The 21,695-nt window shown below is 40.8% G+C and overlaps 2 protein-coding genes across 2 annotated transcripts in view; one reads left to right on the top strand and one right to left on the bottom strand.

Moving 5' to 3' along the window:
• Positions 1 to 1,374: 1,374 nt before the first annotated feature.
• On the bottom strand, positions 1,375 to 14,983 carry ggps1 (geranylgeranyl diphosphate synthase 1). The gene is made up of 4 exons (XM_070916251.1): positions 14,874 to 14,983; positions 11,631 to 11,713; positions 9,872 to 9,942; positions 1,375 to 3,187 (listed from the first exon to the last, which is right to left on the bottom strand). The coding sequence occupies exons 2-4, from the start codon at positions 11,701 to 11,703 to the stop codon at positions 2,384 to 2,386; spliced, it is 948 nt and encodes a 315-aa protein (XP_070772352.1). The 5' UTR covers positions 11,704 to 11,713; positions 14,874 to 14,983; the 3' UTR covers positions 1,375 to 2,383.
• A 770-nt stretch (positions 14,984 to 15,753) lies between these two features.
• The window catches only part of arid4b (AT-rich interaction domain 4B), a 39,397-nt gene continuing 33,455 nt past the window's right edge, over positions 15,754 to 21,695 (top strand). Inside the window, exons 1-2 of the mRNA XM_070916104.1 lie at positions 15,754 to 15,842; positions 18,054 to 18,102. Of these exons, the coding sequence (XP_070772205.1) occupies positions 18,097 to 18,102 (6 nt within the window). The 5' untranslated portion in view covers positions 15,754 to 15,842; positions 18,054 to 18,096. The remainder of the gene's footprint in view (positions 15,843 to 18,053; positions 18,103 to 21,695) is intronic.

Below are 21,695 nucleotides of genomic sequence, written 5' to 3'. Positions count from 1 at the left end.
GTGATTCATTTAAAAAGCAATGTCTTTTGTAGGAGCGAACGGGCTTTCATGGGTACCATCATGGAACATGGTTCAATATGTAGACCAGTTTAAGTCACATTGAAAGCATTCAGAAGTCGTGTTGCTGGTTTTCTTCAGAGGCTCTTGTAGAGGAATAAAATGTCCTGCCAGTTGCTCCAGTGGAGCAGCTCAGCAGTCCTACGGTGAAGGACTGCAGTCGTTCTGGTATCTCCAAAGTGTAAAATATGTGTAGCTGTACATCTGTCAAGCAAGGTGCACCTAACAGCAACAGCAATCTCAGAAAACATTTCCCAAGAAAGTAATTTTCTTTTTAAAGAAAGACAGAAATGAGTGAAGGCATACAAACACAGCAGCATCTATCTCCATTCTCAGCATTGAGGTTTTCAGTTTTTTTGTTGTTGCCACAAGAATATTTATGAAATATCTATTGGAGTGCTACCAAGCAACACAAATGTGTAAAGCGCAGCCCAGTGATAAATAATCCAAAGCTTGCAGAGGATGAGGGAGACAGTGAGTGAGCCATGTCGCTCTTCACACAAAAGCTATTTTGTTTTGCTCTCAAACAGAACTCAGACACTGTGGGTGGAGAAAATCAATCTAGTCAACCTAGAGAGAGAGGGGGAGAAGAAATGAGAACCGTGAGAGGCTTTGATTATTGTGATGGACTTAAGTCAGCTCTGTGAAAGCCACTTCATACGTCTCCACTGTTTATCAAATCACAAATGCATTTGCATCACATTTTACTCCACTTGTAGCTGCTTGGAAGGGAAATTAGGAGAGGAAACCGGTCCCCCAGATTTTCAAGAATTTGACATTTTGATGAATAGATGTTTTTCACAGAAGCCACAATTCAATCCAAAAAGACACACAATTAACTGAATTGCAGCTGTCAAGAGCAAGAGCTTCAGTGAGTCTACAGAGCTGTCTGGGACAGATAGCCTCTGTCCCCAGGGCCGCGCTTCTTTTCAGCAGCTGAGGAAAAAACTCACAACAGTATTAACAGAAGCAGCAGATAATACAGGATTTAGATGACTGGTGCCTTGTATTTCAGAGCAAGCTCGCAGCAAAAACACCAACCACGTCCATAGCAACCATCCTGTGTGAGTGTTCAGTCAAGGTTCCTCAAAACAATTCTGTATTCAGTTGCAAAAGTATTGGTTGCCATGAAAAATAAACATGAGGATCTGGTGCAACAGGAGAAGACTTATGATTGCACATACTATGACTCAATGTATTGTAATGGGGGTGAGACATCAGGTCCAGTGCAGGAAGAAGCCTATAACTACTGTAAAAGACAGAAAGACACATACAAATACATATTTTTTGATTTTCAATTACACCTGTGTGCTCAGTAGATGGTGCTGCTTATCTCCACATTAAACATGTTCAGTTCAAATCAATGAAAACCACACTCGCCTCGATGCTACAGGGGGATGGGATGTTTTGTTTCAGTAGTCAGACAAGCCCACAGGTTATCTTTGAAAAGCTTTTTTTTATTCAATAGATACAAATAAGTTCTTAACTGCAGCACAGTGTCTACTTACAAATGCCATAACTGAATCACCCTAATAAACTATTAGAGATGTGAAGAGCTGTGTTGAATCTGAACCAGATGGAAAAAGAATCAACAGAGTATTCATATACAGCCGAGCATAAACAGCATGAGCACTACTTTGCATATAATGCCAGCGTGTTACATAACAAGTAGACAATTGAGTTGCAGAGGTCTTTTCAACAGGATTGGCACTCTGGCGGCTTAATGATTAAGGATCCCCAAATCACACATCATACACTCGAGACATCCACATCATATTTTAAGCAGGGACTTCAAAAAAAAAACACCCATTGACTCCACCCTGGATAAACAATTTCCATTTTGAGGCAAAACATAAAAAATACATTTATATGCACTGTAGTACACATCAAAAGGAAGGCGTTTAAGCTTTGTTGTCATCTTGTTAGTTTTCATTTTCAGAGAAGCAAACCTGAAACCATAAACCGTTAGTTTCTATTTTAATTTGTTTCTTCCACTGACTGCACAGCTACACTTGGATACAAAAACTGCTGATGTGTACTTTGTTAAGCAACACTTGAAGGATCCAGCACACAAAAGAGAGAAGCAACATTTGGGGCTGCTGTGTTGTCTCGTAGCTGCTGAGTGCCGTCTGTCTGTCTGCTGTCTGCCAGAGTTCAAGTGCTCAAGTTTCATGATTAATTGTGACTCATAAAGCAGTTTATGAATGTAACATACTGGTATGTGAGCTTTTCAAGAATGTGTATGTCTGCGCTCATTAGCAAAGCGTGTGTGTTAGTGCAGTGTGCTGGGCTATGTGAGTCGTGTAGCGGTGAGAGGAGGACGAGGTCAGTGGTTGTGGCTGGAGTGAGGCTCAGTGCTGGACTCTGCTGTGGCTTCAGCTTCATGGTGCATTTGGCTGAGGTGTTTGACAAGGCTCTCCAGTTGAGGGTTTCCCCCAAACTCCCTGATGAGGCGGTAGGCCTCCACTTCCAGGTCCCGCAGTGTCTGACGGGTGTAGGCAAACGAGCCCACCTTCTCCAGGTAGTCCACGCAGTACCGTTTGATGTCCATGTTCTCCGTGCGCTGCCTCAGGATGTTCTGAACCTGGGTGCTCTCTGGACGTGACCATATGGCATGAATGGTGGGGAAAGAGAACTTGCCCTCAGTCAGGTCCTCGCAGAAGCTCTTGTTCTCGCTGTACTCCCGCGAGCTGAGGTTGGCGTAGTCATCGCGGATCTGGAAGAAGAGGCCCAGCGTGTCCAGGAGGGGTTTCAGGTCCTGTTTCCATTCTGAGAAGAGCTGCATCAGGCCCACAGCCAGGCCAAACAGCCCTCCAGTTTTCTGCAGCACCATGTTGCGGTACTCCTGCTCAGTGGGGCAGGTGTAGGTGTCCCTCCAGTGGATGTCCAGGCCCTGACCACGGTGCAGCTCCAGCAGCTGCCGGGTAAACACTCTGACAGCCTCAGGGTGCTCCAGGGTCAGCACCTTCTCCAACCCCAAGAAGTAGACGTAGTTGGCCGAGTTGATAACGGAGGGAATGCCGTAGATGCTGTGAGCCACGGGGAAGCCTCGCCGCAGCTTGGAGCTGTCCTCGATGTCATCTATGAGCAAGCTGGCGTTGTGCAGCATCTCCGTCACCTCGATGACCACCTGACACAAACAAACCTGATCGTTAAACCATTACACCATTATTTTGTGCCTGGAAAAAATACTCAATCATATCAGCTTTTCCGTTTAATAGAAATCAATGTTTTTATGTTTTGCTGTACTAACGTTCAGGAACTGTGATACAATAACAAACATCCTCTCCCTACTCTTGACTAGTAACACAGACAGTCAGAAGCTCTGTGTAAATGATGCATTACAACTTGTATACAGCAGAGGGTGCCATGTCTACACTCTCGTCTGCATTGCTGCACTTATGAGTGCCTTTATCAGCAGACAAAATAGTTGCTGCTGAAACTAACCAAGCAGTCAGTCAGTTCGGCAGAGACAGACTCCAGACTAGAGATGTTTCAGATTCAGAGATTGACAGGACTACTGTCAATTCTATCTGGTCTGCTCTAAAACTTGGATGTCGTGTACAACAGTGGCTTGATGAGTTTAGAGGAAATGTATTCACATGGTTAAGCAATTACATGTGACACTACAGGGCTTAGCGCATTTTCGCCTCCTCTAAAGAGCTGTGACGTGGGCTCAGTAGTTGACCATAACCATAAATGGCGAGACAGGCTCCAACTGCTTTAATACAGTATGACCCTATATCGACATTAACACACTGCTGTGGTGAAATCAGGGGCTATGAGGACAATGGATTTTTGTTTCCCCAATGAGGCAGCACACGTGCTACATAGATACTTTGCTTGCTGAATTAGATAATTGCAGTAGCCATAGCAAACATCATCAGGAGGAGCCTCAACCTGACAACCAAAAATGGCTTTGTTTCACGCCCATGTCACAAAACAGCCAGGGTTGCCATCAGGTGTCTGCTGTCTTGAGCTGGCTGTGCAGCCTGCTGGAGTGCTCTGCTGATTTAAAAGACAAGTGGTGTGGCCTGGTAATGAAAGCTGTTTGTATGGGGCTGGGGAGCACAAAGAGAGGCTCAGTGGGTCGGGCACATGGCCAAGGCTGGGCCAGTTGAGCAGTTTATCCGCCAAACACAACCTTTCCTGCGGCAGGGTCCCGACACTCGCTCACCCTGCAACCTCAGTGAGCCACTTACAGGAGGGGGGGGGTTGTGGGTAAAGCTACAATGAATGCACACATGAACGAAAAAAAAATTGAATATTACGTAGCCAAAAACACACTCAAGGATACAAAGATTCATTACAAACAGACTTTCAGTCTACAGTCTTTGTGAATTAGGGCACAGCTCAAGACGAGAGTTGAAATTCACATCAATAACAGCCTCAGATACCAAGAAGCAGCTATCAAACCCAAACACAAGCACCAACAATTTTCAAGTTTTGGACTCTGAGTGTCTTCATTCTCCGAGGAGTGCCTTCACTTCTCTGCAAGACTTCATTGATTATCACCAGAGGTTACTGACTCAGAAACTCACTGCTTGCCAAAGCTACAATCAGTGATCCATTAAGAATGCAGAGACTCCTTCACAACAAACAACTGCACTGAGTCCAATATATTGAGCCACAGACAAGTCAGTTATGTGCATGCATAAACCTGTTTCACTTAGATGGACCACAGTAGGTGCTAACTACTGCTAGTACACTCGAGTCAGACTGCTGAAGTCTGGCCATGGTTTTAACACGGTCATCCCACACGATCCCACAACACGCCTACAGGATTGTGTCATTCAAAAATGCTCTCTCATTCATCTAGAAGAGCAGCTTTAGTGTGCAAATATATGGCAGATGTCCTACCAATTTTTTAAAAATACTCAAGAAGCCACAGTATAATCTTAATCTGGGATTTATGTTTTGTATGTTTTTTAAATCATGTTGTTTGTTGGTGCCGTGTCCCTCCCGTTTGTCCTCATCCATTGTCTTGTATTGTTTTTGATGCTGTGTGGTGAAGCCGAAGACAATTTCCCACAATGTGCCTAATGGAGCCTGTAACTAATCAACTAACGTACAATACAGCGTTTTCCAGCAGTGTTTCATAGAAACAAACACCACCTTCACTGTCATCATAAAAAATGTATACACTTTTATGAAATAAAATATTAACATTTAGAGAAAAGAACAGATGAGCTATTGAATAGCTAATAGCTATTTAATAATTATATTTAATAAGTGTGGCTATTGTTTAGGCTGTCATCTACTCACTAAACTGATCACGAGATGAGATGTCTCAGGACATGTCTGGTTAACTACTGCATCTTAACTATTTCCTGGGGAAAACCCTGCAATACAAATGTATTACAAATGCACTGTTTAGCCTGATCCAGGCTTTACAGCAACACAATCTGCTGTTGTCACAACCTCTTATCTGCTCCGTGTAATGATAACTCACTAACACACTATAGGTTGTATCCAGAAATCTGACCTGTTATCTGCTGATAACTTTTAATCGAACACTGACCAGCAGTTATGTGTAGCAACTACACATCATATCTCATATTCTAACCTGCAGCCCAGGTCCTAGTTCTCATGGAGGTAGCTACATTATAGTCTCACTCTGCATCCATCACATTAAACCCTACGAGAAGCTCTGAGCCCGAGGCAGCAGACATTCTCATGAAAGATAGATGTTTTGAAAGTAAAGACAGAAGACAGTATATAAAAACTAACCTTTCTACATTGTCACAGAGAACAAGAGGAAACTAAAGGTCACAAGGTAACTGATGTGTACAGGGGGAATTTCCCGAACCTCCGCAGCCTGTGCTGTACTACACTGTAGAGAAGCACATATGGGGGTTTGATAAAAAATTCATTGCCAAATGAATGAGACAGTGTGCCACTGTCACTGCCTCCGTCTATCTGAAGCCACGGTTGTTTCCATGGCGGCGACTTCTTGGCAGCAGTGTGCTAATGATGACGAGAGGAGTCTGCATGATGGGTTCAGCAGGAGTTTACAGAGCTGCTACACAGTGAGAGAGGGGGTGTCATGGGGGGAGAAAGTTCTTTGATATGTGAGGTAAATTTAAACCTCAACTACCCGCTGCACCATAACAAGGAAATTCTGTCTGAAGTGGAATTATCAGGAGAGCAAACGTAGATTTGGTTACAATCTGCATATGAATATAGGCCAAATGAACTGCCAACTAATCTTCATCAAAAGCTGATCAAACTCAAAACTAAAAAACAAAAAGGTAACATGTCATTGTAGTCTAAAGGAGCATATGGGCTCCTGAATTGAAAATGTCAGCACTTCAGTCAAGAAATGTAGCCGCATGTAATGTGGAAATAATCCAAAGTGCCACTTTGGATGTTGATTCGCTCCTTTTATTAATTTTGCAAACTGAATTCATTCATTTGAAGACATACAACCCACTGTAATAGTAGCAGTGTGAAAGCTGTGATTAAATCTATCTCAACTGATGCAAAGTGTGAGATGGATGCTGTAGCCGGGAGAGACATGACAGGATTGATCTATAATATTCAATCATTCCTCAGAAGAGGCCGACAACTTTATTACTCTTTCACACACATGCATCTATTTTTTTTTTTTTTTTTACTGAGGCCTGAAACCAGTCATCACATCGGGGGAAGACTTTCATTGTGCACTGGAAGATGAAATGACCACCGGAGACAACAGTGCGACCTCTGAGCTTCGCTGCAGAACTAGGATTCCTCCATTTGAGGAGGGTTTATAAAACATTCAGGACAAAGGGAGACCTGTTGAACAGCAAACCTAATGAGACCTGACAGGCTCAGCACTTAGCATTCTGCACTGTGAAAGGCATGTAGAGTCAGAAAACAGATTATATCCATATCTTTATCACTGGAAACGGGACCAGTGTTCAGCCACAACAATGCTAACGCAATCAGTATAATAAGGTCAGTGGCCTGATCTCCCTAAGTGGACAGTGGCGAGGGTCCTGCTCAATAAAACCAATACATCCTAAATGGCTAATTGGAAATTAATCTGAGTGAGAAAAAGCTAATCCTTGGCTCACAGAGGTGATCAGTAACACAAGCAGCTGAAAAAGCAGTAGTGTCTCACTGGAGATGAATGTGGGTACAGTATGGTCTTATAATACACAAAGAAACAACCCTTAAATGCTGCTTAATATCTCCTTCTCACTACCATTTACTGTACCATCTGGAACAAACTCTATAGTAAAACAATTAGCTTCCATGATCTACCCACTTACATTCAAAAAGCACCAACTAACACTGATTTTAAAGGCTTCATTTAAAGATAGATAGTGCTGCCTGCCATCATGCTCCACTGTAGCACCATCATCCCACTTACAAAATAAAGTGTTAAATGCATTTTATTATGCAATATTAGCACATAATACACAAAATATCCTGGTAACTAGGCACGTCAAATTCAGGGATCCTGGGAAAGCCTTGGATTAGAAACAACAGCCATTGCAACAGATACCTATGCAGTGATTACCATCAATTTGGTGTTTTCCTTTTTCTATCCAACTCTAAAGAGAAATCTAATGTGACTAGGGGAAAACACAATGCTTTAGAGGCTGGGGATCAAACCAATTTCTCAGCAATTGGCTTGACAACAGCTCACATGCAGTAAGTTAGTGCTTAGTGAATATAATTTACAGTCTTGTTTTCACTCCCACCATGCCAAATAAAAGCGGCTTTGCGTGTCCTGACGGCTCTTCATGCCAGAATCTATTCCAATAGATTTTTATTCTTTTCAGGTGACGTAGAGTAAATATTAAGAGGAGATGGCAGATGACAGAAAAGTCCGACTTGGTATGGGTGAAGAGAAAAAAGTTGAACTTGTTCAGCCAGTCATCTGAATAGTAATAGTAGTAGTGTGAGGGTGGGTGTCGCATGACCAGCATGCTCATGAACTCATACAGACAAAGACGTGTCCTGAACGTGAGCGCCAAAACAGGAAATAGAAACTGATATGAATGAAAATGCAGTGAAGTGAATGCAGTAAATAAGGCCGTACACATCTTGGCAGTAGAGCTTGATGTTTTTACTCTATGCAAGATTTAAAAGCAGAAGTGGGAGAGTATGGAAAACCTATGATCCTGTTTTACATCATATGATATACATCTTTATGGAAATGGTAAATGGTAAAAATACAGTTTTTGTGGGCAGGTCTCCCATCTTCTTGGTTTCATGAAAACTTCATTTGAAAGCCTTTGATGACTGGATTGTGTGTCTGTTGTATAGCACTTCATTTTGCTTGTATTGCAGCCAACAATAGCTAGTTAGCTGGCATTGTCTTTCCTTTTAACATAATTTAACTTGCAAACAGTGCAAGTGTTATGAATACATCCACAATAGGACTTCATCAGTGTCATGGATTGAATGATACAAAGTACAACGATTCAGTGATTTTTTAGACAATGTTAACCACAGGTCTGTATTACATATTTAATTAATTCAACGCTGCATTTTTATGTAAATTGTTTCTTCATTATTCTTTATTCAAGTTTGAAAGGAGCTCCACTGTGCTGTTCGGGCGGGTGGGGACTGCGTCATAAAAATGGTCCAGTAAAACAATGAAGAAATGTGAACACAACATGAGATGCCCTGGATCTGACACAGCTTGGTATTGTTAGTCACATCACCTTTAGTCCTAACCCATAAAGCCTGTGATGGGCTCCATTTGTCCTCCAACTGGCTAAACAGACATTCACAAGGCAACACGAGACCTTTTTGAATCGCTCCACAAAATGTGTCATGTGGGCGGAAATTTAGAGGTCTGGAAATGGGCTAATGGACTGTGCGTTTGAACAGTCAAACCTCAAAATCATGTCTTAAAAACAGTTCATCGTTTGATTACATGTAAACGGGGTCACTAATAGTGACAAACCCACAATGAATTACAGTAGCACCCAATCTGCAGCCCTAACAGAGCTCTTTTAGCTTCTTGTTTTGGATTTAGACCCCACAGCTTTGCTTTATGGTTCAGTCTCACTTCAGTCTTAAATGTATTTGTAACAGCAGCAAGTAGCCATTTTCAGCAAAAATAAATACATAAATAAAACCTGCCCAGTGCCAAACCACGGACAAACTTAGCAACTAGCTGATGAAGTGAGTCGAACATCTAGCAAGCTCCAGATATATACAGACACTTGTCAGGTGGATAAAACGTAACTGAAATGGGATGATAATGTTGGTCCGTGTCTGCAAACAACTCTTTGCTAACATGTTAGCCAATCAACTTGTTTTAGCGTTCTTCTGCCCGCTGGTAGCTCATAACTGTTTAACGCAGCTTTAGTGTCTAGGCTATTCTTTCCTTATTTAAGACAAACTCTTTAACGCACTGTCTATATGGGCAAACAAAATGCATCCAACTTCAAACAATTCATGATCAGCAAAGGGAAAGCTGCTTTTCAACCTACAGCAAAGGGTCCAGACTGGAATCAAACAGGGGCCGCTGCAGTACGGACTCAGCCTATGTGGTACGTGCTCTACCCGGTGAGCTACCAGGGCACCCACTGTTCTGTTTTCGAAAGCACTGCTCCACCATTTTCATTTCATTCTACTTGATCCTGCATTAACAACCACCAGTAATGAATTATAGCTGCTCTAAGCTCTACATCCAAGCTTTACATTTACATTCAGTTAGGAGCAACTCAGCTGACATAACACTCTGGTTGCATTACAATGTAAATTGCCAATTCGGAATGAGCACAGCTTCATTTCAACTTCCTGGACCCATCTGCAATAATAAACATCACACATCTCTGAATGAGGCTTGAAATGGCTGATTTCTCACCTGCAGTTTGTCCTCTGGAACATTAAGCCAGTGGTTAAATGCTTGGGACAGTTTTGTCCTCACCTGCTTTCCTGAGAAGAGAGCGGAAAACAAAAGTTAAATTGTTTTAATAGACATACGTACTGTAGTATACAAAAGGAAAAGGAAAAAGACCTGTATTATTGTTGCAAATCATCAGCTCATTCTACATAAAGAAATGGGGTGTTAGTGTTTAGGCTCTGCTGACATTAGTATTTTTTTCTTTGAGTCCTTATGTTGCAGATATTTGAGAATGCACACTTTGTTGGGGTCTATATCAATGCAGCTTGCTGGGTGGTAGCTACATATTCCCAGAGAAACCGATCTTTAAAAAGGAAAATTACATTGTTTTAGAACCTGTCTCTGGTCGTCATCATTTCAGCCAATATAATTACAGGTAAGCATGACACTGATCTCACCCTCACTGTTGTAGATATGGAGCGCTCTAAAATATTGAAATCCCACCTATCACAAGCAGTTGTTTAAAGGTTAACATTTTACCAGAGCTAATTGGGAGTTAAACTTGCAGGTCGGCCTGGGCACATAACTCTGTTTAGGCAACAGTAGAGGTGTGATGTGGCCTACCTAGAATTACTGAGTCAAAAAATGAAAGAAAAGAAAAGTCCCGTAGCTGGCCCAAATGAAGCACAGGAAGTGTTGTTCAAAGATTTAAGGTGTTTTGGACTTGTAAAGCCATTCCCTGCTGAGTGCTCAGATCCACAATGTAAACAGTGACGGGGGTGTGTACAATTTGATGCAAATCTATAGATATACTTGCCAAAACCACGACAGAAAGACCCAGGTTTAAAATAGTGGAATTTTCCTTTAACCAAAATGTTTGTTGCAAGACTTTAAAATAATCTTATCTCATGAGCCTAAATGACACAGTGACGCTGCAAGAGAGGAAACATCCTGACTAACTGACACTCTTAGGACTTGTCCTATTTACCCAAAAAAAATTCTGGTGTTAGGTCGGTCACATCTCCACTGACAAAAAGTGACCAATCAAAACTGAGGAAACAAATAAAGACTGTCTCCTAAACAGGTGAGCAAGTGAGCACTCGGTCAAGATGGAGGAGGGATGTTAAAAAACAGCTTGTCGACTGGGTATTAAAATTCTAATTTCTCGAAGTGTTCCATTTTATTACCACTTTAAGTCATCAACATATAAAATACAGCTTCAAATGTGAGTACATTAACAATATGACAAGTCTGTTCATGTTCAAACCATCATCTACTGTCTTTATAGGAGACATGTTAAATGAAAACCATATAATTTAAGCTTGAACAAAATGACATCTTTAACATAATGACACAATATGCTGCAGCCAAAATACAGATTTGAAATTTAAGTACTATATTAGTCAGTTGTCATGACTAATACATGATGATTAATGACTAATTATGGAAAACAAAATGTAGTCCAGTCAAAAACTGAACTTAATAAGTTACAATGGATGAAGCAAGCCTACTGTGCCACAGCAGTAACATACATACACCCTTATATGAAATTAAGCAGCATGTCAATATAACACAAAGCCAGGTGTTAAAGTTGATCGACACGATTTTGTGCTACTAACTGCTGTGTGTACACCAGAGCCTTTCATCACATTTATCATTTTAGGCATTTGGCTGATGCTATGATCCAGTATACGTGGCTTTTGATGAGCCTTTAGCTGCATGTCTGTATGTGTCCACCTCTTCTGCCACTCTACAGTCACTAACATGGAAAAAGACTCACCTGGCAGTTGCAACAAGTACTTGTATGGTTCCAGCAGAATTCGCTCAGAGGTGGCTTCCGAGTCACGGTCCATTGCTTCAAGTCTATATTGGAGGACAAAGAACACAAAAACGTAAGGAAAACCAAACCGCACATGTTGAAGATGAATGCGCAGCCTCAAGTTTACTCCAATATGATGTTTGTCAGTGTGCGTAAATCTTGTGTTATGCAGCCTCATAAACCTTTTATAACAAAAGGTCAAAATAAAAAGATCTTGGGGGCAATTTGTTTTGAATAATGAATGTAGGTCATACATTGAAAAATGGAGGCTCCTACCACTGACAAGGCGGGTAAATGCTATGAAGACGGTTGTACCCCTTAACTTCATGTATCTTTTTCAAAATCTACCCATCTTCTTACATCCTCTTTAAAACTTTAGACTCCTTAATCATGCCCTTTGTTTGGGGATTTAAGGCTCAGCACATTTCCAAATTGCAACCACAAAAATCCAGAGAGGAGTGTGGCTTGGGGCTTCTAGTATTTCGTCACTGTTGTTGGGCTTGCACTGCAAGAGCTATGAATTTTTGGTATCTGAGCTCCTCATTCAAAGTAGGCATGTGTGCCATATATATATATATAAGTGGCTTTTGATTGAGGCCCAAAAGTCTATAGATTTGAAAAAGATCTCTCAGTTGTTATATTTTCAAAACCTAATTCAGTACCAAAACAAGTGGTTAAAGATTTTATCCTACATAACTAATTTAGGATTCTCAGACAAATCAAGAGGGTACTGAATGTCACAGATACCTTGACTCAGAATCAGAATCAGAATCAGAACTACTTTATTGATCCCCGGGGGGAAATTGTACAATTGTACACATGCCATTTCATAATAATCATAATTTCATAACAGGTCAAACTGATGCCATTTTCACAGTTGGGCAGAAAAGGGCCTGTCAACAATTGAAGACTTTTATGTTGATAAATCTTGCCTCTTTTAGCCAGTTAACAGATAAATTAAGTCTCCCTCATAGTCACCTTTTCTGCTACCTATAGGCAGGAAAGTTAATATCACATTTGATCACTCTCTTTAAGAAGAATATCTCCTCTTAATATCTGAAGGATGCATTTTTTCTTGTGTGTGTATTATGCATATTGGAAAAACTCAAAATAAAGTATTTAAAGAAAGAAAAAATGGAAGACTAAAAATCCACAACTAAAAGGCTGAATAAATAAATAAATAAATAAAATGTCCTTTATTTGTTGTAAGTAAAATATGTTTGTTTTTAATATTTAATTTATCAATTCACATGTGGCAACTGAAAAATGAAAAAAATGAATGGTATTTCAGTTTCACCCGTCTGGAACTACAAAATGGAAACGGTTTCCTGGTATTTAAGCATTAATTTCTCAAGACTTGGATGTGGATTCTGAATTGGTTAAAATGGTTCATACCAAAGTGACTATTACACACAAAATAGTACATGAGGCCACATGTGTTCTGTTTTGCATTTAGTCTAGGTTGTAAGAAATCTGACCACTGACAGTGAAGAGCAGATGGAAACATTTAAAATGAATACAATTTGTATTGTGTTGTTTATCTCAGAACAGTAAACAGTTACTGAAGGTTAAGGGGCTTGGGGTCCATAATCACACTAGAGTAAACTGAAGTAGTGAAGATGTGTATAATTCAAATTAGCAATGCTTGTGATGTGTTCATGTTCATGTTGTGTTATTTCTCAGCACCAAACTTAAAGCTGGCTCTTAACTGACAGATTGGGGAATAAGTGTTGAGTACACAGAACTGTGGTTGAAGTGTGTTGACATGACAGGAGCATTGCCAGATTTGAAGGCCATCTTTTTGAAACTGACATCAGAAACATAACTTCAATAACTGCAAAATGCTGCCACACTATTAGCAGCATAATACACAGGAACTGTGTGGGTATCATTTGTGAGCGATACTTTAACCCACTTATTGTACTTTTCCTTTAAATAAGCACATAATTGAGTCGCAGGAAATGTAATGAGAAATGCAAAACTTAAGTGTTGCTTGTAAAGCTTTACATTAAAATGCTCTAACTCATCTAAAACAAACAAGAAAATGAAAGGTTTTGACAAATCTGATGAAATATTTTCATGATGTAATCCACTGTGTGTCCCCTTGTGCATGGTGACACACTGATCACATGTTTGGATAAGTTAAAACAATCACATTACTGTTGAACTGGTGACAAGTGATGTAGCAATAAAAATAGAAAGGTTGGGCTGTCTGTGACAGCTTGTGATCATTATAACAATCAAATCATTCAAAAAAATACTTGTATTTTACATAAAATGGCAGTTTAGGTATAATTTCATAAAAAGGCCCAGACTACATCATTTCCATCCGGTCACATCATAAAGGCCTATAAGCCAATCATCCCCAAAAAAAAGTGTGAAACCTCTATCTTGAGAAAATAATATTAGGGAACTAAATTCAGTTCAAGAACTCACTGCAGCTTCGCTTGTTCTGATTTTGATGCACAGCCTCACAGCTACTCATTAAAATTAAATTATCAGCTAAATTAATCATCCATGACATTTTCTATCAAATAACACAATACTGCATTCCATTTCCACCAAGAGATGGTGCAATATTATATTAGGAAGCCTTGATCTCTTGTCAGGTAATATTATTTACAGAGTCATCATTTCAAAAGCTGACACCCTAATGCGCAGATAGAGTACAAATGTACTATCTGACACAGCCCTGCAATAAACATAACTGGTAATTCAGTGTACAGTATAGTAGTATCAATATAGTATATTTCCACACTTTCATTGCACACCTGACTTATTTGGTGGGATATGGAAAACAAATAAATACACATTTTATCCTCATCTCATCTGCAACAAGTGCCTAACTAGAATGATCAAAATCTAGGTCATTTTCCATTATATATGTACATTTCACTATAAAACACTACAATATCTCAGTTCACTCACTCAGAGTATTCAAAAAAAAGTTGTTTTTTTTAGGAGGGATACGTTTTTGAAAAGACAAGTTCATGTTTTTGCAATAAGTTTTCATCATGTTGACTATGTGCATCCCTTTAAGTGAGAGCTTAAACGAAAATTTTAATGAATGTTTAATTACACAGGGACCCAAATAACACATAGACAGCAAAGCTTGAAAACTGAAATGATGCTTGAAAACTGAAATGTTGCTGTGATATTTAGCCTTTCCCTCAGGTCCCTTCCAGTGTTCTTAACTCCACCCACCTTGGCTGCTGTCTGACAGTCTGCTGACTTGCCGGTCTTGTGTTCCTGTTAGCCAGACTGCTAGTTAGCTAGCGTTAGCAGGCTAACATAAATGCGCCGGTATATCACCGTTGAGCATTTCTTTCTTTCTTTTTCAAAATAAAAACTTTCAATTTAACGCTGGTCGACTGAGGCCCACGATGACTTCCACGTCCACACGCTCATAACATTTTTAGGTCCGTGCGTTACTGGCTAATTCCCCAGATGCTATGCTATGCTAAGCTAAGCTAAGCTAAGCTAGTGCCGTTACCGCGACCCACTATATAGACACTTTTCAAATCAAGCTAGTTTCGATGAGCTACCTATATATGCTTCGTCTTTGTTACAGAGCAGGCGCAGAGTAGGTGCGGAATGCAACATGGGTGACTCGCACATTGTGTGTTACAGTTAAATTTCATCATTGCCCGGTAAAATCTTCCGACCGGTAAGTAAATCGGAAAAACACACATCCGTGTTGTCGGGCCACTCTGTAATATAAATCGAACGTACACGTGTGTTCCGAGACTGGGGGTTGTAGTTTTTCAGATTTTGTTCTCTCAGTATTGTGAGAGCCATCCAGTAGGGTTACTTCGAACACCTTACCACGGATATTTTTCTCCTGGATCAGCCAATCCTGTGCTGCTAAGGCGTTTCCCTTCATCATGTCATCCAATGGGTGAGCGTACCTTCGGCAGAGGCGGGGTTAATATGCCCGTCAATCATTCTCAGGAGGCGGGGGGAAAGGATCACAGAAAGAGCTAGGCTAGAGGAGCTACTCAACAAGGCAAACAGCAGCGCTCTGCGAAAACGACTTTTACCCATCCGCATCCAACATCAACCAGGGGCCAACGGACGACGTTAAACCTGTCAGATGTCTCACATAAATGTTCCTATGGATTACTAATACACTTTCGTCGAAAAACAGAAGTGTTTCTCAACTTGACAGCATAGGTAAGCCTGCTTTTGTTCGGCAAAGCCATCGCTATTTTGAACATTTTTACTAGCTTGCTTCCCTGCTGCTACCAAGCCAACCTTGACGTTAGCTAACTTGTTAACTAATGCTGCGATGTGTTTAGGGGGATTTTAGGGAATGAATGAATTCGGCGACTGGACAGCAAAAAGCTGACGGCCGAGAATACAGGAAAAAAAACTTGGTCAGCTCGATAACAAAGTTATGCTGTAGCCAGCCAAATTAAGCTGATGAGCACAGTGAAAGGTTATGCTACTCCGGGGTTGAATAGTTTCAAGCCTGCTGGACAAGCACCGGAGTGTTGTGTTGTTGAGCGGAGGAATCCTCGGAGAGGTTGTCGTCGAGCAGCGCCTGTCATGGTGTTCCCTAATAGCCGTCAAAAGTGATATTACTCGAAACCATGGGCGACCTGTATACGCTTGACATCGCTGCAGGATGTGATTTGTCGACCAGCGACTAAACGGTGTATTTTAACAGGTAAATTGCATTGTCAGGCTTTTCTTTTGTGCCAGCACTATCGTTAGCTTCTCCCGTTTGACTTGTCCAGGGTAGGTTGGACCAGATGGGCAACCTTGTATCAAAGAACTCACCCGTCTGATCAATAATGCGAGGTGGACTATTTTCCCTCTGCTAGAGAGGACTTGTGTTATTCTCAATGCTGTGTGTGCGTGACCAGTATTTTGCACATTTCCGTAACTGGCAACATCACCGCTGACAAACTGACTGGGCAGGAATCATTGCAGAAGAGGTTTAAATGGGCTCGACGCTTTAGTTAACCGTGGTAACAGGTTTTAGGACATAGAATAAAGACGGCCGAGGCTCGTGCTGTGTGTGTGTGTGTGCGCATTATTGTTGGTGGTGGTCAATCACTCACTTGCAGCGGCTGGTCTGGCAAATTGTCTGGGGCGGATGACATTGTATCCTCCGCGACCAAGAGCTTCACATGAGGGCTGCGACCTTGGCCTCTGTTATAACAATAAAATGTTGTCGGCATTAATGCGATGTTGCTGCGTTACAAGTATCCCTCGAGCTTGACCTTGTTGCGAACCGTTTCGTCGACTTGTTTCTTTGTCAGAAGCAGCCTCACTCAACGTTACTCAGTGAACAGTCAGCGAAATGCCAGACCAGTCGATAAAGAGAACATTTTGTGAAGAAAGAAAGTGACTTTTAATGGGGCTGCAGGGCCTGGTTCTCACTTTGTTCAACTTAACGCTGTTATTGCGACACGGCTTTAATATGACATTTGTATAAAGGTCTGGTTTGGTGGCTGCACCGCCTGCCCATAAGCTGTGTTATTATCGCTCTATTTTTGCTGTCGAGTGTACTCTGCGCAGAGAGCAGCGCACCGAGACAAGGGAGAGAAGCGAAAACGAAAATGATCGGTGTCGGGGCAGTTTTTCTGTATAAACCGAGAGATTCGCCTCCGAGAGGGAAATGGCTCCGGCAGGGGCAGGCGAATTGCGACCACCGTTCCCGCAGTTTCCACTGTTTGTGCGCTGAAGTGTTCTCCTTTTTAGCCGACTGTCAGCTACAGAAATGGCGTCATCCTCTGCTGTAGCGCTGGTATAGTCAGTGCAGTGCAGACAGCAGGCACACCACGCTGCCGTACTCAAAGAACCGAGCACCGTGCGGCTTTTACAGTGTACCACTTTATCCCAAAGCACCTCATTGTCCGTGCATTTGCTCAGACGAAGGAGGAAGTCGTCCTTTTGGCCAGCGACTAGTTACTTTGTGTTTGCTCGTCCTTCGCAGCCACAAGCCAAGTCTGACTGCTGACTGACTGACTACAGTACACTGGGCATTACATAAACGGCTTTAAGGGGCTCTGCGAATGAGAGTGATCAGCCTGCCACGGTTTTACTTTGCAACACAGATATTTTTGGGGAATGTGGCTCGAAAGCTCGAGCACACATACCATTAGCCTATGGCATTATTTAAGCAAATGATCTTTAAACTTTTCTTCAATCAATTAGAGCCTCAATCCAGACTGAAACCCGCAATCCCTTAAAGGAGATGTCATGTGCAGACGATGTGTTTTTCTAAGCAATGTAAAGTGTGCGTCTACCGCCCAGCTTTTTCAAGGCATCCAGCAGTGTAGCAGAAGAAGTGATGTCATCATAACATAACCGTGTGTCAGACTGAAGTTGGCACTGTCTGTAATGCCTAACAGCTTCTTCAACCTCTGTTTTCAGCCTCAGATTCGTTACACTGGTCACCTAGAGGACTCATAGAGAGATGAAGGTATGTTCATTCATTTCTTTTTTTCTTGCATGTGTTTAATGCCACCGGAAACTCCACTATATCACTGCTACTTCTGCATTACCAGCCTTAGCTCAGTTTCATTGAACTCCTGTACAAACATGCCTTAAACCAGGCAAATCAAACATTAAATGTTAAATGTATTATTAATAGTTTATATGCACAGCTTCATCCCTTTGTTCTCATGAATGAGGCTACTGTGAACTTTTACTAAATGTCAATTTTGGTCTTGTTCAAACCCAGGCAGGCAAGTGTCTTGGACATAGACCAAAGTAATACATTTATTAGATAAGCATGATATTGAGTTTCCAGTGGCTTCAGCTGCATTTGCAAACACAAATTGGGAACTGTAATTTTGATGATATGCTTTGTTGTGCAATGTTATTGAATTACATGCTGAGATTGAGCCTAGATGTGTTGTAATTTATGTGAGTTTTGCAAATGCTTTCATAGATGGTGTCCATGCTAAAGGTATGGTGCAGAATAAATGAGCTGTGAAATTTAGAAAATATTTAAAAGCTCTGGCATTGTTTTCTCCAGCCCTATTCAATTTGAAAGAGTCACAGCTGTCATAGTTTTGGAAATGGGCTATTTGATCTTTTCTTATCGTTTCAATGGATCGTGGTCGTGGCTGTTGTTATGCCTGCAGGCTGTTGTGTCTTAACTTGCCATGTGAGCCGTACGTATAGGCATAACCTGCAGAGTTGTTTCACTTTTAAATGAATTGGTCTGACATAAAGAAACTTTGAGGAGTGTGTGTTTTTAGTTACTTATTTATTTGACACACATAATAAATAGCGTTAGAAGATAATGGGAAAAGAGTAAAGTGGAAGATATGAACATTTTGATAAGCTTTGTGTTTGGAAAGTTGGTGGTGGACAAATTAAAAGCTGCTCTAGTAATAATTTGTAGCCTGTCACTTTGGACCTAATGATGTTATGCTTATTGTGGTTAATCAAACTATGTCACCACTCACTAATTAACCTGTTAGCAATCTACCAAAGTATCCAATTAAAATGCAACCAAAAGCATCATGTGATGTGAGGAAATCTTTTTGTTCTGTTACAAAGCTTTACTTTTTCTCTATTTCAGGACCATTTCTGTTGCCTGCATTCATACTTGTCCTACCAGCAATGCTGACTTGAACTGCGTGATGATTTGTGGTTATATAATGACATTGTTTGTGTCAGAGGAAGACACTGGAATTCTGATTGTCATGACTAGAAATGCATTTCAGTGAGCAGAGAGGCACAGATGATATAGAAACACACAGGGTTGGCAGATACAACCTAATTCACACCGTAGGCTAGCTTTGCTGCTTAATTTCATGAATTTAAAGTGTCCACTTTAATAAAGCTTAATATGTGAAAATTAATTTAAGTGTTGCCATCAGTGCCCATGACCATTTTGCAGTTATTATTCTCTCCAGCTGGATAGCAGTAGGCTCTTATTAGACGATTATCGTGCTTACACTTGCTTATTTTCATAACTGCTGACAGGAGTGATGTTTCTGGTTTAATGTTGTAGCATTTGCTGTTTTCATAGTGCTCTGAGTCATCTGGCTGTATTGATGCTTGAGGAGTGCTCACTTATTTTACTGCTCTTTATCTGCTCTATATAGTAGGAGCATCTGCTCAATGCCTAAACTGTAAATTGCTCTGTAACTACGACGACCTTTCATTATGCTCGCTTAGCATTTCATGTCACTTTGACTTATGGTCCACAGCCTTTCTTCATCAACTGCACACACTGCTTTAACACTATGTGCTGGGTAAAACACTTTCAGCTTTAGACATCCTAAAAGTGGACTAATGTGTAATGAGGATAATTGTTTATCTTATTATTTTAAGATAATTGTTTGAATTCTTAATTAACAAACTAACTCTGCAAATATCATGTAAATTCCTTTGCTTAAACTGAAATAAAGAGAGGTAGCTTAGGCAAGATGTCATTAAAAATCGTCTCTAGCATCAATTCCAACAGTGCAAGCCCATACTAAATATTTTATCATTTCCGATTTACTGTCTCATAATCCATCCATCCACTCCATCAATTCATTAATATAATGGTGTTTCCTACATGCATGTAACTATGCGCTAAGACAGTGGTACTTCTAAAAATGCCTAAAACCTAACCTTACACTACAACAACCAAAACTTTGACTTTTGAGTTATTGAGTTGCATGGTGGGAAATGTAGGAGTCCTTTTAGAGCTTGACCTATGCTAGAGACTAAAAGTCATGATATCTCTGCCTCTGCTGCTTCAATTTTGACCATTCAGTTTAAAACCTGTCTCTTATGAGTCCCCCAACTGTATGGAGGAGCATTACTAAATTGCTGGAGTACTTCTTTAACAGCAATTGGCAGTCCACAGTTGCTCTAATGTGTAAAAACAACTGTTCAGACAGCCTTGTATCGAAGGGGTTTGTAAGAAAATTGCTGTGTTGTGGAAGTGAAATGTATTTAGTTGAGTTATACCTGCATTTAGACGAGTTAACAGCATGTGGTGCTGTGGTAATATTGTTCATACTCAAGCATGTGGGAAGAGACCCTCTGCGGGTCAGGTGCAGTAGGCTGCTGTAGTTGAAGATGACCCTGCCTGGGAACATTGTTAAAGTAATTGTCGTAACACTTCAGATGAGTAAAGTGTAAATATGGTCTGATTTGTGAGTATGTAAGCATGATAATTCGTAGAGCTGTTAAGAAAGAAGGGAATTTTTGCAGTCTGATCACCTCTGAGTTGTAGGTATTGTATGGGTGTTAGATAACAACAGCCTATTCTTTAAAAGAAACAAAGTACTGAAATCTCCACTGAGGCCTCATTGCAAGTAAGAGACTGATACACATCATTCCGAGGGCATATGCAAAAATAGGGCATTTGCATTTTGGAGTTGTCCATACTTTCGAGTCCACATGTTTGGTAAGTAGACAGGAAATGGGTTGCTTCAAATCAAGATTATAAGCATCAGTGATTTATTGGAGTTTTATGAAAATGTTTTAAGTTCTGTACTGGGTTTGAATTGTTTGTGATACTGCAGGAGTGGATTTTCTTGACTGCCCTAAATTGGGGGAATAAGTGCGTAAACAAAAGGTATTACGGTTGTTGTTGTTTTTTTTTTTTAGTTTAAAGCTGCCATGGCATTGCCAAGGCAACTCCTGCTGAAGCACCAGTCACTGGAGTTGTGGTGACTCTGGTTTGGACAAAGAGGTGATTCACAGCAGGATTATTGTACGTGTGAGCTTGGCTGGGAGGGAGCTTAATTCTTTCCTGCATGCCTCTTGCATGTTCCTTTGTTCGGCCTACAAGCCTATTCATTATAGCACAATATAATGGGTCAAAAACGATTGATATTTCAACAACGCTGCTTAGTGCCTGAATGGTATGTTAAAAAAAGTGCGGTTTTGTGTGCTTGTACAGAAATTGTAATTCTCAGAGTGAAAATTTGTTACACTGAAATCTAGTTCACTTGATTTGACTTGGGCATTTAACTGTTATGTCATCCTGTTTCCACCGCCCTCCTCTGGTACAACTGCTGAATCTAAACCAGTTTATGTTCCTAACATCATCTTGTGCTG

This window comes from Enoplosus armatus, chromosome 12 (genome assembly GCF_043641665.1).
Source record: "Enoplosus armatus isolate fEnoArm2 chromosome 12, fEnoArm2.hap1, whole genome shotgun sequence".
Lineage (NCBI taxonomy): Eukaryota > Metazoa > Chordata > Actinopteri > Centrarchiformes > Enoplosidae > Enoplosus > Enoplosus armatus.
This window is presented reverse-complemented; position numbering and strand designations above follow the sequence as displayed.